Source organism: Lonchura striata, chromosome 20 (assembly GCF_050655825.1).
Source record: "Lonchura striata isolate lonStrDom1 chromosome 20, ASM5065582v1, whole genome shotgun sequence".
In the NCBI taxonomy this organism is placed as follows: Eukaryota; Metazoa; Chordata; class Aves; order Passeriformes; family Estrildidae; genus Lonchura; species Lonchura striata.
The window spans coordinates 6,318,007-6,335,086 of record NC_140722.1 but is presented as its reverse complement, the minus strand read 5'-3'; the positions used below and the strand labels follow the sequence as shown (position 1 = coordinate 6,335,086).

Sequence of the window (17,080 nt, the reverse complement as noted above, 5' to 3'; positions counted from 1 at the left end):
TAAGGTTGTGGCTAATGCCTCAACCAGCCCTGACCTTCCACAGGCTGGAGCATTTCAGGGTCTGCTTTAGCTTCAGAGGAGGCAAAAAAAATAAAGGAAAAAGTTATTGTTGGTTGGTCGGGTTTTGCTTATTTTTGTTTAGTTTTGGTTTTAAATGTAACAAATCTCTGGTTAGCCCAAGGCCAGTGAGATGGGCTTGCACTGACGAGAAATTACACTTTGTTAGGGAATACCCCAGTGCACTGGGGGTGTGACTGCCAAAAGCTGCAGAGGTGGTGGGAGGGGAAGCCTAGGAGCCAGGAACATTGTGATGCTGCTCTTGAGCTTTGAGGCCTTTACTTTGCCTTGCAGCTCCACATGAGGACTCACAGATGGTGTTGGAACAGGAATGAAGTGTACACAGGATGGGAAGGGCATCTCCCAAATGCTTTGCAGGCTTGCTGAGCAAGGAGGGCTAAAATACTGCAGCCTCCTCGCTCGTAGCAGCAGCTCTGGGTGTCTGCAGATACTCTTGGCACAGGCACAGTGCTCTGAGCTGGCAAGAAACTTCCTGACAGGGTGGATAGAAAATGCTGATTTTGAAGAAATTTAAGTGTTCTGGGGGGAGTATGTGCATTTTTCATCCTTTTTTGTGATGGAAAGCAGGCATTTTTCCAGGGGACCCTGCCTGGTGTCACCTCCTGTGTGAGGCAGAGCTGGGACCTGGGCACACAGGGAGCCCAGACACTGCTCTCCCTGCTGAAACACCAAGGATGGGTCTTGACAGGGTAGAATGAGGAGAAAATTCAGTGGTTTTTCTCCTTAAATGAGAATTTGATGTGGACTGTAAAAGTGTTTGTGTGTTTGGTTTGAAACAGGTAGTTCACAGGTTTAGGTGTGAAAAATACAGTAAATCCAAGGTCAAGTTAGATTTGTCCAATAAAACAAGAAAAATTATTTATTGAGTGAAGCAGTTAAATACTAGAGCAGTTGTACTTTGTCTAATACTGAGGGAACTAACCCCTCCTCCCTCTCTTTATCCTCAGGTTCAGTGGCAAATATGAACATTTGTCGATAACTCCTTGGGACATCATGAGTTTGCTGGAATCTGGACCACAGAGCATTTGCAATAGTGCTTTCTAAATTTGAATTTCATTTAAATGAAAGAAAAATAGTCCTCTGGATCAACTGTAGCGATGGCTAGCAAAAGGAAATCCACAACTCCCTGCATGATACCAGTAAAAACCCTGGTGCTCCAGGAGACCGAACAGGATGCTGGAGAAGATGATCCTGAAGGAACACAAGCAGAGGCTTCTGCAGAAGGACCAGCAGCGAGTGATGCTGGGGCCAGCAACAGCAATAGTGGAGCTTTGTCCAACGGGCACCACGGCATTGCCGACGGTGACACTTACATCTGCAAGCCTTGTGACTTCGGGTCTCAAGACCTTCACCAGTTCTTTGGGCACTTGGAGTCTGAGCACTCAGACTTCAGCAAAGACCCCGCGTTCGCGTGTGTCGGGTGCAGCTTCCTGGCCAACAGCCACGAAGGGCTCTCCCACCACAACACCGAGGCGCACGCCGGCGAGACCGGCTTTGTCTGGAGGCTGGTGAAGCAGGACAGTCGTACAACCGTGGAGCAAAGTCTCTGTGAGGCCACCAGCAGCCATGACCTGCCAGGAGAGGTCCCTGAGGAAGGAGCAGACGGCCAGTCTGAAATTATCATTACCAAAACCCCTATCATGAAGATAATGAAGGGTAAACCCGAGGCCAAAAAAATCCACACGCTGAAGGAGAATGTGTCGAGTCAGCTGGGTGGTGAGTCAGAGATGAAGGATGGAGAGCATTCATTCTCAAATGGGTCGGTGCCAGTCAGCCAGCCCACTGCAAGTTCATCAAAGTCATCCCACATAGTGAATGGCTCCATCATAGGAAACGTGCCTGTTCTGCCGGCGGGTGTTGCACAGCTTGTGTCTCTGCAGCAGCAGCCCCCCCTGCATCAGCAGCTCCCTACATCCAAGTCCCTTCCCAAGGTGATGATCCCACTGAGCAGCATTCCCACATACAATGCCGCCATGGACTCCAACAGCTTCCTGAAAAACTCTTTCAACAAGTTCCCCTACCCCACCAAAGCTGAGCTCTGCTACTTGACTGTGGTGACCAAGTACCCAGAGGAGCAGCTGAAGATCTGGTTCACTGCCCAGAGGCTGAAGCAGGGCATTAGCTGGTCACCAGAGGAGATCGAAGATGCCAGGAAGAAGATGTTCAACACTGTTATTCAGTCTGTGCCACAACCCACCATTACAGTGCTGAACACGCCCCTGGTTGCAAATCCTGGGACTGTTCCCCATCTTATCCAGGCAACTTTACCAGGCCACGTGGTCGGGCAGCCAGAGGGGACAGGGGGGCTGCTGGTCACACAGCCCATCATGGCAAACGGGTTAAAGGGCACCAGCTCCTCTTTCACCTTGGCAGTGACTTCTGTCCCCAAGCCACAGCCGGCAGCGCAGCACAGCACCGTGAGCTCCAGCAACACATCCGGGGTCAAGGTGGTCAACAGCGCCCAGACCCTGCTCACCGCCTGCCCTGCCATCTCCTCCCAGACCTTCCTGGATCCCAATGTCTACAAAAATAAGAAGTCGCATGAGCAGCTCTCAGCCCTCAAAGGCAGCTTCTGCAGAAACCAGTTCCCTGGCCAGGCTGAAGTCGAGCGGCTGACAAAGATCACGGGTTTGTCCACCAAGGAGATCCGAAAATGGTTCAGCGACAGGAGGTACCACTACAGGAATGTGAGAGGCGGCCGGGCCGTCTTCCCTGGAGACAGTGCTCTTGATTCCCTGCCCGAAATCACCTTAGACGTCCCACCCAGAGGAGCTGAGCTGAGCCCTGCAGCAGTGGCGGCTACGCCGGCCCCTCACCACCCAGCACGGCGGCAGTCGTGGCACCAGGCGCCTGACTTCACCCCAACCAAGTACAAGGAGCGAGCGCCGGAGCAGCTGAAGGCCCTGGAGAGCAGTTTTGCCCAAAATCCACTTCCTGCAGAGGAAGAGGTGAACCGCCTGAGGGGGGAGACGAAGATGACACGGAGGGAGATCGACAGCTGGTTCTCGGAGAGGAGGAAGAAGAAGGTGGCGGAGGAGAATAAGAAAGTGGAGGAGGTGGCCCAGCAGGAGGACGAGGAGGCAGAGAATGGCGGCGGGGAAGGGGAAGACTCCTCGGATGAGCAGAAGGCCACGAGTGAAAACGGCTCAGTCGACGCCTCCGGCAGCAACCCGAACTCGGCGGAGCGGAAGGTGAGTCCCATCAAAATCAACCTGAAAAACCTGCGAGTGACCGAGTCCAACGGCAAAAACGAGGGACCGGGGACCGGCGCAAATGAAAAGGGGGACGGCAGCTCCAGCCGGCCGCCCACCCCTCCCAAAACCAAACTGAACTTCAAAAAAACGGCCCAGCAGCGGCATCTGCTGAAGCAAATGTTCGTGCAGACCCAGCGCCCCACGAACCAGGAGTATGATGCCATCGTGTCCCAGACGGGCCTGCCGCGGGCCGAGGTCATTCGCTGGTTCGGGGACAGCCGCTATGGCTACAAGAACGGGCAGCTGAAGTGGTATGAGAACTACCGGCGGGGGGTCTTCCCCCCGGGGCTGGTGGAGGTCAGCCCCGCCGGCCGGGAGGTGCTCGAGGACTACTACGAGAAGCACAAGGGGCTGCGGGAGGAGGACGTGCCCGGCCTCTGCGAGCGCGCCCGCCTCGGCGCCCAGCAGCTCAAGGTGTGGTTTGCGGCGAAGGCCGAGGAGGAGGGCAGGGGCTCCGGCCCCGAGGCGGCCGGCAGCGGGACAGGGCCGTGCGGAGCCGGCGCCGAGGCGTCGGAGAGCAGCCAGGCGTGGGAGCCGGGCGGCCGGGAGGGCAGCGCCGGGACCCCCGACGCCCCCGGCCCACCGCCCGCCACTGGGCTGGGTAAGGCCCCTGCCTCGGCGTGGGAGGGCTGGGGTGGCACGGGGCTCCCGTGGTTCGGAGGCAGGCTCGGCGAAGAGCTTCGTGGTTGAGGTTTGACTGAGGAAGTGGTGAGCGGGTCTGTCTGAAGGAAAGGCGTAAAGGAAGGACGGTGAGGAGGGTCTGGCAGGATGGTATGAGCGCCACTGCCTGCCTGCCTTTCCTGCCTTGGTCAGAAGAGAAACCGAATCCTGGCTTTATTTCAAGCTGGAGTAAAACTTTAGGAGTGTCTGGTTATTTTAGAAGATTACCCATAGATTTATTTATTTATTTATTTGGGAAGAAAGGGGCCTGGCTGCTTGTCCTGTGCCACTAGTTCCTTCCATGTGCCTGCCTGATCTCCAGCAGCAGTCACAGCAGCCTGCCTTTCTCTCTCCTGCTGCCTGCTTTCCAGATATGAACATCCTTCTTTGGTGTGCAGAAAGGTGAAGGTGGTGAAGGTGGAGGCTGCAAAGGCAAGGAGGGGACGTGGAGTCTCCAGAAATCACTTTTGGAAGGCGGTGTGTCTGTGTGTGTATGTGTGTGTGGTGGAGAGGAGAGCTGTTTTCCAAGCCCTTTGTGGGCTTTTCTCCAGTGCAGCTGGGGGCTGCTTCCTGCCCGGTAAGGTTCCCACCAGATGGGGACGGCTGAGTGCTGACCCTGTCCCATGGTGGTCCATGCATGCAGCTCCTTGCTGGCCAGCTGGGATCTTCTCCAGTCCCACTGCCTTGCTTTGGAGCTTCCCACACTCCTCTGCTATGGCTGCAGGCCTTAAAAAAATAATTCTAAGAATCGAGTAAAATTCATTGCTTCCCTTCCCATCTAATTTGGAGAAGGTGGAGCATGGGTCCTGAAGGTGTGGATGGGTCTTGGCTTTGCTGTACATCCTCCCCCTTTGCAGGGGAAGGATGAGTTTGGGAACTCGTGGGGAGCCAGCTTTTGTGCTGAGGAGGTGCTGTGCCCCTGCTAGTGCCCTCTGAGATGGCTTTCTGCCAGCCAGAGCGAGGATCCTGTCACATCTCGTGGCACAGAGGTCCTTAGCAAAGGTGCATCCCTCCTTAGGGGCACAAAGCCAACTCCACTCCCTCAAGGATTTCGGGTTTCCCGGCCCCTCTGGATGTTGCTAGCCCTTCTTTGCAGCTGACTCTATCAAGGCTCCTGATCTTGCCTATCCTGAGACACTCCTGCATCCCCTCCTTCCCACGTGGAGCAAGGCCAGGAGCATCTCTGACACCTCTGTTCTTTTTCAGAAACAGACTGAACCCAAGCCAGCAGCCCCGGAGGATCCGCTCTTACCCTTGAGAAGAAATTTGTGATCTTTAAGAAACCCATGGGCCGGCCTGACCCAAGCCTGAGGAGCAGGACGTGGTGACGAAGCACTGCCATACCTGAGGCCTTTGGGCACAGCACACGAGGCAGCACGTGCTCGAGCTGGGCACTCGGTGCTGAGCTCTGGGTGGCCCAGAGGAGGGGCTGGGAGCTGGCTGAGGCAGGGGCTCAGCTCGCACCCAGGAAATAGGATGCTCCTGTTTGCTTCCCAGTGACAGACTTTCAGATTTCATATTCATATACCGATGCCTACAGCTGCCTATACAAGCATAACAAATCTCAGACATTGTGTAAACAAGGTCATTGCTTAGATATGGACTATCATGGCATAGTACTTGTTTCTTTTTTCTTTTTTTTTTCATCTGTCCATTATGGTGTTTGTTCTCTAAAGGTTGGCATGGCTGCATATATCCCTCTGCCCTTTCTGATCCTTAAGCCCTGGCAGTGAAGAGCTTTGTGGGCACATAGGTGTGAGTGTATTAGGAAGGGGAAGGGATTTGAGAAGAAAACTATCAATCTTGAATTTGAGTGAGATTCTCATCCCTCCAGATGAGGTTAGAGTGAGCATTGCATACTCTCTGATAAGCAGCAGGTTCCCAGACCTAGGCAGCAAAGGAGATGGAGTTTGGTGTCATTTGTCCCTTGCTGGCTAGAACACTTTCCCCTGTGCTCCTGGAGACTGACTGTAACAGGCTGTTAAATCTCCAAGTCTCTCTTTAATATCTGAGAACTAGCACATAATAATTTTTGCATCCTGACCTGGAATCCTTTTCATTGTTTGGAGAGAACAGTCTGTTCTTCAGAGAACAAACGCAGAGTCACAGCGTGGCTGTGAGTGGTTCAAGTCATTGTTGTCACCAAGGCAGCGGCTCTGCTGCCACCAGGAAGTTTTCTTCTTGCAGCCCTACATGGCAGGTCCTCCTGCAGCACCGCTGGTGATTTCAAGTGTTTGTTCCAGTCCTTTTTGTTTCTCTTTTCTCATTTTTCTGCTTTTTTTTTCCCCAGGCCATGTGCAATAGTTCTGGCAAAGGAGCAAAATAAATTTCCCAGTTGTCCTGCCTGCTGCCCAGTACCTGTATGTTTTTAATGTGTGTTGTCTTGTGTGGTTGCTCTGTGATGCAACTGCTTGAACATTTTTGCTTTAAATATTCTTTTCTAGTAGAAAACAAAGTCTAGAAGGGAAACTCTTGAGCTGAATAGTCCAGCCAAATGCTGTGTCAGATCATTCTGTCACAAACTAATCAAATCCCAACTCCAAATTGGTTCCATGTTTTGCCTTCACTTTTGCTCTTGGAAGGCTAGTCCAGAAATTGACTGCCTTTGAGTGGTTAGAAACTGTATTTAAATTTCTAGTTTGAATTAATTTGTGGCTGGTACATTCCTGGTTTGTTTTGGAGCCAACATTGTCCTTTAACTTAAATAGTTTTTGGTGTTTATCTGCTGATGTATTTATGGAGAGTAGTCATAGCTCCCTATTTTTTGCCAAGCCAACTCAGCCAAGCTTTTTCAGTAGAAGGTTTTTATTTAGTGAGAGCTTTTTAATGTGGGAGACTTTATTGTTGGTGGTAAATGATATTTATTAGGAGGGTGGGTAGCAAACCCCAAAGGATCGGATCCAGAGATTTACAAAAAATCTGTTTTAAAAACAGAAAAGCTCTTTCAGAACCTCTTCCAAAGATGGTGTCTGATTTCTACCTTTAATTGCCCTTGCTTTTGCAATTCTTTCTTCGCCCCCTCTTCTAGAGGCCGCCTTGCTCAGCTGCTGGAAGGGGCTGTGGCTGCTCAGTGCTTTGGCAGAGGCTTTCCCTCGCCTGGTGGGATGTGCTGGGTGCTTGTGCCTGAGCTCACAGGGCTTCCCAGGTGTGACACTGTGGCCAAGTGTGACCATCTGCTCCAGACAGAGGTGACCTGCACCCCACAGAGAGCGGGGTGACACCTTGGATGTGGCACTTGCACTGTGCATCCCACAGCCAGACCAGCCACCCCACCACGCTGTGAGCAGGGGTGGCACTGACCTGGAGCAGCCTGTGTGGCACCAGGCTCCCTAAATTTGCCTTTGGGAGCATTGCTGATGGTCATGACACAGCTGGAGGCATGGCCAGCAGCCATCCCACCTTGGCTGGAGATGGCTCAGCTGGTGGCATCCCCCTGGCTCTCTTTGGGGACAAGGGACAGCTCCAGGGGTTTACCCTCATGGGTGCAATCCTGTGCACCCCAAAATATCAGAGAGGGTGGCAGAATCTGGGTGGTTCTAGAGCTTTGAAAGCAGATCTGGGAGTTGTGCAGCCTGAGAATGTGGATGTATGTACAGTGTCACCTTCAGAGAACAAATACAGGTAGGTCAATTTACTCTGTAGTGTCTGTGTACATGCAGGTTTATTTAACTACACATATATACAGTTCAAATATGCCATTGATTCTTTATTGCATTATGATGTACATTAAAAATGTACACTTTAACTAACTACTTGCTATATAAATACGTTGGAAGTGTAGTTTGCCCATTCAAGGTGATTTTCTGTGGGATTTTTGGTGTACACTTAAGGGCCTATGGCTGATTGGAAGAGTGATCCCCACTCCATCTACAGGAATGCTTAAGGACTATGGTATGAACTGGTCCCTTCAAATCATGTTTTGATACACTAGCTGAAATATTTTGCACTTGGATTGCATTCAAACAGTTTTCCAGAAAAATTGAAAAGAAGTCTTGTGAGCTAGAGGGAGAATTTCCCGGTGTACACAGAAAAACCAGCCTTGAGGGTTGGAAGCTGCTGAGGTTTTTGAGCTTTGTCTCCATGCATTCATACAAGCACAGCAGGAGTTTTCTTTCTTTTGGGTCAGAGGAATTTTTAAAAGTGGTTCCATGCAGAGTCCCCTTGGACATGGCAATGGGGCTGGCAGACGCCTTTGCATGGGGAGGGTAAGATTTAGAGACAAAAAAGAAATCAAAACATGATCGAGTTCCCTTTCTAACTCCTACATTCCTTGTTATCTGCATTTTTTAGTTGACTTGAAATCTCCATAAAAGTATAAGCTGAAGATCTTTGAGGGTTTAGGTCTGTGGTTTTCTGTTTCTCAGCTGAGGAGGAGAAACAGGTGCCATCTCCAAACAGACTTGGGTTTTAGTGCAGGACATTGGAAAAGTGTTTGCATCTGAAACTGAAAAGAAAAATTGAGAGGTGGCTTGACAGTCCCAACAGCAGCTCTTGTGGTGTTAAGAGGAAGTGTCACCACAATTCTTCACAGTGTGTGAATATTTATCATCATCTAATCAAAGATGACTATCTTGACTTGAAAGGGGTGTAAGATCGAGGTGATGTAGCCAGCATCAGTAAGGAAGGGAAATTAAATTCTCCACCTCCACCCGCTGTGCCTGAGCTTGGGCTTGGCAGGCACAGCAGAAACCATCAATTTTAATCCATGTGAATCTTGTTACTTATGTCTCTGAGACTGCTTAGATTAAGGGCACAATCCAATTGCTTAATAACCCAAAACCCTGATTTGTGCTTGCCCTGGCTTGCTCGTGGGAAGGGCTGGTGCTTCTCCTGGTGCAAGGAACTGAGTTTCTTTATTCATTGATGTCAGCAGCCCCTGCCATGAGATTTCTAGACATTGTTCCATGTTTCATTTGGGTACCTGATTTTTCAGCTCTGTAATTAGCATCCTTGAAATTTTTTTTTCTTTTTTTTTAGCAGAGCACTAAACAATGATCTACAGTCTCCTATCTCCACTTGCCTGAGAGCTGAGTGATGCTGCACATCAGGCCTGCAGCGTGGTGGGAGGATGGGCACAGGTGCTTGCAGGTACTTAGTGTGATTTCATGTCCCTTCCCTGAGTTGGTCACCAGAAGCCACCAGCAAAAGCAGTAGCTGCTGGCAGAGGAACACTGTAGTCCTTAACCTGGTTGAAGGATGCTCACCAGAGCTGTAAGATACCTACTGGGTTAATTTTTGTTATGTGTCCCCTGACAGTTCAAGAGAAGGTATTAGGCTGGTTTTTCATTTAGGGTTTTGGGTATTTCATTTTTTTAATTGGAAAGCAACAGGTTTTGGTCATCTGCAGAAATGTTATATTGTTTTCCCTGCAGCCCCTCTCTTACAGATGTAACAGAGGTGAACTGATCAGAAGCTTGCTCTTTGGGAATCAGATGAAAAAGTTGATTTTCAGCACTTGGGCACAAATTACAAAGTGAATGGGATGCTGCACTCTACTACTACTACTAGGTGACAGTATTCAAAATGCTTGTAAATGTCTCCTCCCTGTTGCCCAGATAATTTTGGCTTTGCTTCTTCAAATCAGTCAAGGTCCTGATGTGATTCAGCTCACCTGTCACTTCAGCTCTGGTGTCACTTCTCAGCTGATCCCAAAACCAGCTGGGTAAGATTAGGCAACACAATCCATGGAAGGGAACGAGGCACATGCAGGCTATCCCTGTTCTTTTCACTGAGAAATTTAGTTTCTCCTGTATGTTTTACTGGCAGTGGTGTGTGCCAGGAATGTTGGATTTGCATCAGAAAACTTTAAAGCAGAGCAAAGGAGCTCAGTTATGTAAGCAGTGAAGTTTTATTTATTTATTTTTTAGATTTTGGGGTTTCTTGTTATGGCCCAAGTGCTCTGTTGGCTGACGTTTGGCATATTCTGATGGCACAATTAAAGCCCTCTTTTCCCTGTACTGATGAAGGTGGTGTTAGGATTCTTGCTTACTGGTGCTAGTGAAGGCTGGGCTAGGAATCCATGGCATAGAAAATTTCTAGCTAAAATTGCACTTTCTCTCTGCCCCATCTGGCTCGTGGTGGTGTTATGGGTACGTGGCTGTGATTCCCCTTGCACATACTAACATTGCACTAAAAGAGAGACTTTGGGAACAGCGTGTTGATCACTTTGTTTCTCAGCAGACCACAAAGTCAGCCTAATGGGGTCTCTTTTTTTTTTTTTTTTTAATTATTGTTATTTAGAAATCATGCTGGTGCTGAATGACCTGGAATTTTTGCTTGGATTTATCCAAAGGAAAATGTAACTGTAGCTGCAACGGGACCTTTCATAAGGGTGGCCGGTGCAGTGAGGGAGCAGGGTGAGAGCTCTGCTGTGTAAAGCTGTCTTTGTACTGGGGAGGTGTGGGGGTTTCCAGGGGGGTTGTTACTTTGGTTTTTTGTTTTTGGTTTTTTTTTTTCCAAGACCACAATTTTAAATGGTCACCTTGGCAATCGTGTGAAACAGGAAATAGTTTTTACTTTTGGTAAAGGTTTTAAAGAGGAAACAAAAAAAGCTGCCTGTGATTGTGGGCTGTAGCTATTATTAGGGCTAGGGTAGCTTGTACGTGCTATGGACTTTACCTGCTCTTATTCTGAGGGCAAGAACTCCCTGTAGCAACAATGCCACTTCTGAGAAGTGAATGGCAAGTTTCCCTTCCTTTTGTATATGTGGATGTGAGGGTGGGCAAGGGGAAGAGCTTGCTTGTACAGTTTGTTGAAATGAAACCAGACATTTTTGGTTGTTCCTAAATAAAGAGCGTAAAAATCAAACGTGAGTTGAGTGGTGCTTGCACTGGGGTTTGGGAGGGTCCTTGAGCCCAGGAATGGTTGTGCCTGCCTTCCAGCTCGTGGGCTGGGAGTGCACCATCACAACCTCCTCATTTATTTTAAAACAATGACAACTTACACCTCTGCCCTAGTGGTGCTTCTTCATCCCCGAGTTCTGTCCTCAGCCTGCTTCAGAACAACACAGGCAGCTGGAGTACATAACTTTGCTTTATCCTTTTGAGTGAACATAGGATAAAACCTGGGGCTATTCCTGGTTATTTTTATTCTCCTGAAGACAGGAGGAAGGAGGGAGCAATGCAACCTCTTTAGGAATGGCTGCACCTCAGCTCTGCCCTGATCTGCAGGGCACAGACCACCAGACACCTGAGCCAGCACACGCATAATACTGACACTTTTATTGTCATTTAAAGCTAGAGCGGCCCTGTAAATGTAGAGTTTCACTACTGGACCCTTCGGCAGTGGCTATACAGGTCAGATGTGGTGTCACCAGGACAGACAGAGGTGCTGCTGTGGTCACTGCAGTCACACCTGCCCAGAGCTCTGGGCATGGACACAGCACGGGGTGGCTGCAGCCAGGCTCCAGCAGCTGCACAGGATCTCTGGATTACACAGAGCAGTGATGCAGAGGCTGGATGGGAGCTTTTAGGTCTCTTCCTGTGATTACAGACAGTTTTTCTCTGGCCTCCGGCAGCCTGTCCGCACTGACGCGCTTCTTAAGGGCTTCGTGGTGAAGGTTGGTGGGTGCTTGGGGTTGGTTCGGGGTGGGGTTTATTTCCAGTTTTTTTTTTTTTTTTAGTTCTCCACTCGAACACACTTCAGCAGAGAAACTGGAAAAGCTGCCTGAAAGTAGGCCATAGCAGTGCCGTTTCCATAGAAACCAGTTCACAGCGTGCTGTGAGATTCACAAGCACTGGAGGTGCTTTCGCCCGCCGGGGTGGGCTACAGCCGGTTGTCCCCGTTGACCCGGGTCCTCCGTAGTACCCTGGAGAGGGGCACAGAGAGGGGACACAGCTCAGCCTCACCGTGCCACGACCGAGCACAATGCTCTGGTGGGCTCAAGTTTCCCACTGGAGTAAGGTGGGGGCTCAGCCACATCCCCCATGGCTGGGGATAATGCCACCAGCTGTGGTGTCCCACCCTGCTCCCACAGCAGTGACTCTCACAAGCACTGGCAAAAATTACAGCTCAAACTTAGGGTTTCCACGCAGCAAAAAAAGCTGCAGCTCCGTTTTGGGTCAGGGGGAGGCTGCATTCATCTGCCTCCAGACAGACTAAATGCAGAGGGGGCTGTATGATGCAGAGGAAGAGCTGAATGAGCACTGGCCTCACCTTCGCTCCCGGCTCTCAAAGTGGTCAGCGAGCTGCTCTGGGGGCACACGGAAATCCTCGAAAGGCTGCTGGTACCGCAGCTCAAAGGACCCCTCTCTGCCTCTGCTTGCCAGCAGCTGGCTGGAGCCATCCCCTGCTCGTTCCCGTAGAGATGAAGCATTGAAGAGGTTTATTTCTCCGTTTTCCTGCTTGGATGAGGCAAAAAATGCTGTAGTCAATCAAAGGGTTGTGATTTCAAAGCATCTATCCTGTAGTAAGGGCAGTTGTGCAGGGCCCTGGCTGCCCTGCAGGGTGTCCAGGGCTCCTGGGGGCTTGGGGTTTGCAATGTGCAGCTGCTCTAACAGCCGCTGCTGGCACCCACCAGCACCATTTTAAATGAAGAAATAAAAGAACCATCTGTCTCAGAAGGAGCCCTGCCCTCTGTTTATGCCAACAGGGACAGCCCCAGGCCAGCCAGCTCTGTGATCCTGAGCTGCAATGTCCCTGGAGCACAGACAGGCACTGAGACAAATCCGCCTTCCCCAGCTTTTGCTGATGGGATTTCCAGGCAAGCCAAACCCAGTGCAGGCAGGACCCTGCCTGAAACACCCTGACTGCTGCAGGAGGCAAAGCCAGTGCTTGCTTTCCTGCTGGGCATCACTATGGAGCAGCATTGGGAATTCAGCCATCCACAGGCACTCAGGCCAGGCACCACCGAGCCTCACTGCCCCAGCTGGAGCAGGAGAGTGGGCAGGGTCAGGCTGGGCTCACTGGCTCTGCTCCTCAGCCCTCGAGCATGGTCACCTTCTCGTGTGTGCAGCCACTCTCACCTTGCAAGGGAAAATGTCTATCTTGACAAGCAGAGAAGCCAGCTCCAGGTTCTCACTGTAGTTGTTCTTAAGGGGAACAGCTCGGAAACCTACGGCAGAGACAGCCCTGGTGTCACTCCCTGCACAGGAACTGAGAAGGCAGTGCCCTGGCACAGAACTCAAGGGGGTTTTTCTCTCGCAAGACCCTTTTTCTCTTCTGACAAGAGAAGCTGTGGCTGCCCCATCCCTGGAAGTGTCCAAAGTCAGCTTGGATGGGGCTCAGAGCAGCCTGGGATAGTGGAAGGTGTCCCTGCCCATGGCAGTGGGGCTGGAACAAGATGGCCTTTAGGGTCCCTTCTAATCCAAACCAATTCCAATCCATTCAGTCCATGATTCTGTGACTCTCCAAACTCCCAAATTTCCCTCAAAGTGGCAGGTGGCCCCAAGGGCTGTTAGCAAATGGCTCTGCCTTCCTTTAACTGGTTGGGGATGTGACCTGTCATGGGGACAGGCTGAGCCAGCCTGGGGCCCAACAACACCCTCCCATAAAGCTCAGCATCTCCCTGGCTAACAGCGTGAACTGGTGAGGACCACCATGACCTCCCTCCCTGCTCTCCCAAGTGCTTCACCTGTCTTCAAGCCTTTCACCAGGAAGGTGGCCTGAGCCAGGAAGTTCTCGTCGCTGAACATGTCCTCCTCGTACACCACGAAGCGGAGGAAGGCAAACTCAGGGTTGCTGACCTGAAAGTGGAATTGCTTCGGGGTCCAGAGAGGGTTCAGGCCGTTGTCAGCTGCTCACAAAACACAAATGTCAGTGGGCAGTCCCACTGAGTTTTTCCACTGCCCCCATGACTGATGCTGGGCTCTGGGGCAGCACGAGAGCAGCTCCCAGCTCAGTGCCAGGCTTTGCTGCAGAGCCCACGCCTCACACCAGGATCAGGAGTGATGGTGCATCCCTCTCCCTTCCCTTCCCCACCCCACTCACCCACGATCTCTGTTTTCTGCTTGGCATTGTCATACTCAGCACCAGACACCTCCACCTCCACGAAGGGACAAACAATTCCCCTTCCATTTTTGGGAAGGTGCCGGGCCCCCAGGACCTGAGTAGAGAGGAGGAGAGACTTGGTAAGAGACAAGAACAAAAGGGAAAAAATGTGTTTGAATACCAAGACATTTTCTTCCCAAATAAATCACCCTGGCTCTGCTAATTGGAGAGAGAAGCTGCACTGACAGCCAGCCTAGCCAGCAGCTCGGAGAGAAATAGTTCCCACCCCTGAAAGCTGCTATAGTGTTCTTGATCCTCTGTTTGACTTGTAAGCCATAAAAAAAAGCAGCTGAACTGCTCCAGGTTCCTGCCTGCTGCTGGCACAGCCAGGCCTGGGCCACAGCATCCCTCCCCCAGCTGGCCAAGCTGGAGCTGGGCTCCCAGCCCAGCTGGGAGCACTATGCTGGACCCCTCATCTTTGCTGAAACTTCTCAGCCCTCCTGCCTTGGTGCAAGGAGGAGAAGGAGCTGCTCTCCAGCACTGCTGTGCCTCGTGCCTGCAGCACAGTCTGTGCTGCCCTCGGCTGACAAGCTGCAGCAGAAAGCAGTGCAGCTCCCTCCTGCCCGTGGCCATATGTCTCTCCAGCGTGCTGTCGGCACGCTGCTGCTGCAGGGGAAGGACCTGCTGCCAGCACTGGATCATGTGCTTTGAGTCATGCTGGGCTCGAGATGGCTTCTCCATCCATGAAAGCTGGCTTTGGTGGGGACAGCAGGCAGTTCTGCCAGACAACGAGAGGCTGAGCCTGTCTCTTAAAGGCAACAGTGACTGGCTATGGCACAATGACTCTTGACACTTGGGGGTGGCAGCCGCGTCCTGAGATGCAGGAAGAGCTTGGGAAAACAGATGGGGCAGGGAATTTTTAGGGAGACAGTGGGCATGGGGTCAGTAGTGCAGAGGGTACATAATAGGGTGTCCTCTTGGAGAAGGGCTGTGGCTTTTTTAGGTGGGATCACTCCAAAACAGAAGTGGCTGCAGAGGAAACCTGTGAGCACCTGAAGGCAGGATCTCCACTGCATCCTCCCCAAGGTCTACACAAGCTGAAGAGACTGGCAAAGGAGACTGTTGACCCTAGCTTGGTTCTGAGACCACAGGGAATGCCTGTACAGGCTGCTGGTCCAAACATGAGAGCCAGCTGCTTTGGCACAGCCCTCCAAAGCTTTGCCTGGTGAGCTCTCCCATGTCCCTGCAGAGCCTCTGCTGTGCAGGTCAGAGCTAGCACAGGAACAATCCAGCCTCAGTTGCACCATTAGGGAAGTAGAAAAAAACTCATTAAGCATCCACAACCCCTCCTCTGTTATTCCCACCCTCAGCCCCCCTCCTCTTACCATCACCAGCTGCACAACACAGAAATGGCCCGAAAAGTTTGCCCTGACCTCGAGCATCTTCCCAAAAGGGGCCATGAGCAAGGGGAAATGGAAACATGGAGCCTGGAGCGAGTGACAAGGAGGGGACAAAGCACAGCTCTTGTGTTGTTAGCCTGTGGATGCAGTCCCGGCCAGGCTCTGGGGACAGGGATGCCACCTCTGCAGGTTGGGGATGCCACCTGCTGGCACTGGGACCTGGACAGGAGGAGTCCTGCGGGGAGCATCCAGGGATGCTCCTGCTGCTCCTCCCCAGGCACCCTCAGCAGCCTCTGTGAGCCCAGAAAAACCATCCTGCCACCCCAAATCTGCTATAACCACTGGGGTCTGACCTTGCATTGCCCCACACCAGGAGGAGGTACTGACCTCAATGGAGATGGAGAGTGGTTCTGTGCCCCGCAACGTGCTCTTGTCAAAGGGGTCAAAGATGTCATCCCTCATGTTGGTCGGCTGCAGGACGTACCCACACTGGCCACTGGACATGAACAAGGCCTGGTTCATCTGCATGGGCTTGTCTAGAGAGCACAGGTAGGAGATACAGGAGATGAGGGATACTCTGTGCACAAGCTGGATCATCACCCCCATCACTGATGCTTCTCAGGAAGCCCTTGGCAAGAGGAGCTGGCTCACCCCTTGGCAGTGCTGAGCAATGTGTCCCCACTGCAGCCTGTGCAAGTGTCAGGGCCATGAGGTGACTCTCTCATGCACAATCTGCCCAACTACCCACTGCTCCGTGGGTCACCTCCCTCTTTTCCTCCTATTTTCAGCTTTCCGTGCGCTGCCTGTAGCGTTTGCCAAACACCCTGTGAGATGCTTGAATTCACAGAAGGAATGAAAAAGCCAGCAGGAACAAAGAGGCAGGTTTTTTGCTGGTGTGTCGGTGAGCTGAGCAGGCTCACAGCAGGGTCTGGCAAAGGCCAGGGAAAGGAAGGCTGGACTGCATGGCAGGAGCAGGAATGGAAGCTGGGGAAAGGCAAGAAGAGCAGCCAGCTGGACTCAGACCATGCAACCAGCTGGTGTCCCCAGCCTGGGGCAGCACCATCCCCTTTGGCACCTTCCCTGCCTGCCCTGCTTACCACCAGGGACCTGGGAGAACCCCCTGCCTCCTCTCCATTTCATCTTTTTCTCATAATGGCACAATCCCCAGGCTCAGCGCAGCTCCTTGGCTCAATCCAGCCCTCTGGAGCATGTTAACCCAGCTCTCACTGCCTGCAGAGCCCCTCCAAGCCCCCGTTTGCCAGGAGCAGGGCTCAGCAGGAGGCTCAGAGGAGGCACAGGACACCCCCAGGAGCCAGCCCACCCTCCCTGCCTGCTGCCCTCACCCGGGGTCTGGAAGTTGAGTGCCACCAGCTGGCTGCCACAGATCCACATGGGCAGGGGGTCGTAGTTGGAGGAGTCGAGGCGCTGGCCCTTGGGGTAGATGCGGGAGAGCTGCAGGCGGTTGTACTGCAGGAACTTCTTGCCCTTGATCTTGTTGACGTACTTCTCCGCCTTGGTCTCGGGAAAGGAGGACATGTCCCGGTAACAGGCCCTCTCTGTGCCGATCTCTGGAGGGGACAGCACCCTGTGAGCCAGCAGCACACTCCCTTTGCTGACACTTAACCAGCCCAGCTCCTTCCTGATACCATCCTCTCAGCCCTGGCCTGGCCACCAGGGCTGTGCAGACCCTGCTGTGCCACAGTGGGTGTTTGCCAGTACCCAACTCCAATGAGAGCAACAACGCAGCCCCCACTGAGCAGG

At 52.0% G+C, this 17,080-nt stretch overlaps 2 protein-coding genes across 17 annotated transcripts in view; one reads left to right on the top strand and one right to left on the bottom strand.

Moving 5' to 3' along the window:
* ZHX3 (zinc fingers and homeoboxes 3) overlaps nucleotides 1–10,799 on the top strand; it is a 47,035-nt gene extending 36,236 nt beyond the window's left edge. For 8 of the 9 annotated variants that reach the window (XM_077787028.2, XM_085557999.1, XM_085557998.1 and 5 more), the window contains 2 exons: nucleotides 1,026–3,746; nucleotides 5,199–10,799. In XM_077787028.2, coding sequence (XP_077643154.2) covers nucleotides 1,176–3,746; nucleotides 5,199–5,264 — 2,637 coding nt within the window. In that variant the 5' untranslated portion in view covers nucleotides 1,026–1,175 and the 3' untranslated portion in view covers nucleotides 5,265–10,799. The remainder of the gene's footprint in view (nucleotides 1–1,025; nucleotides 3,747–5,198) is intronic. The other variant, XM_085558004.1, reaches the window with a different exon arrangement.
* A 392-nt stretch (nucleotides 10,800–11,191) lies between these two features.
* The window catches only part of PLCG1 (phospholipase C gamma 1), a 41,024-nt gene continuing 35,135 nt past the window's right edge, over nucleotides 11,192–17,080 (bottom strand). For 4 of the 8 annotated variants that reach the window (XM_085557990.1, XM_085557991.1, XM_021527851.3 and 1 more), the window contains exons 26-32: nucleotides 16,663–16,887; nucleotides 15,707–15,855; nucleotides 13,920–14,034; nucleotides 13,564–13,725; nucleotides 12,956–13,044; nucleotides 12,147–12,334; nucleotides 11,192–11,799 (exon numbers count right to left, since the gene is read on the bottom strand). In XM_085557990.1, coding sequence (XP_085414116.1) covers nucleotides 11,757–11,799; nucleotides 12,147–12,334; nucleotides 12,956–13,044; nucleotides 13,564–13,725; nucleotides 13,920–14,034; nucleotides 15,707–15,855; nucleotides 16,663–16,887 — 971 coding nt within the window. In that variant the 3' untranslated portion in view covers nucleotides 11,192–11,756. The remainder of the gene's footprint in view (nucleotides 11,800–12,146; nucleotides 12,335–12,955; nucleotides 13,045–13,563; nucleotides 13,726–13,919; nucleotides 14,035–15,706; nucleotides 15,856–16,662; nucleotides 16,888–17,080) is intronic. The other 4 variants (XM_085557992.1, XM_085557993.1, XM_021527852.3 and 1 more) reach the window with 1 other exon arrangement.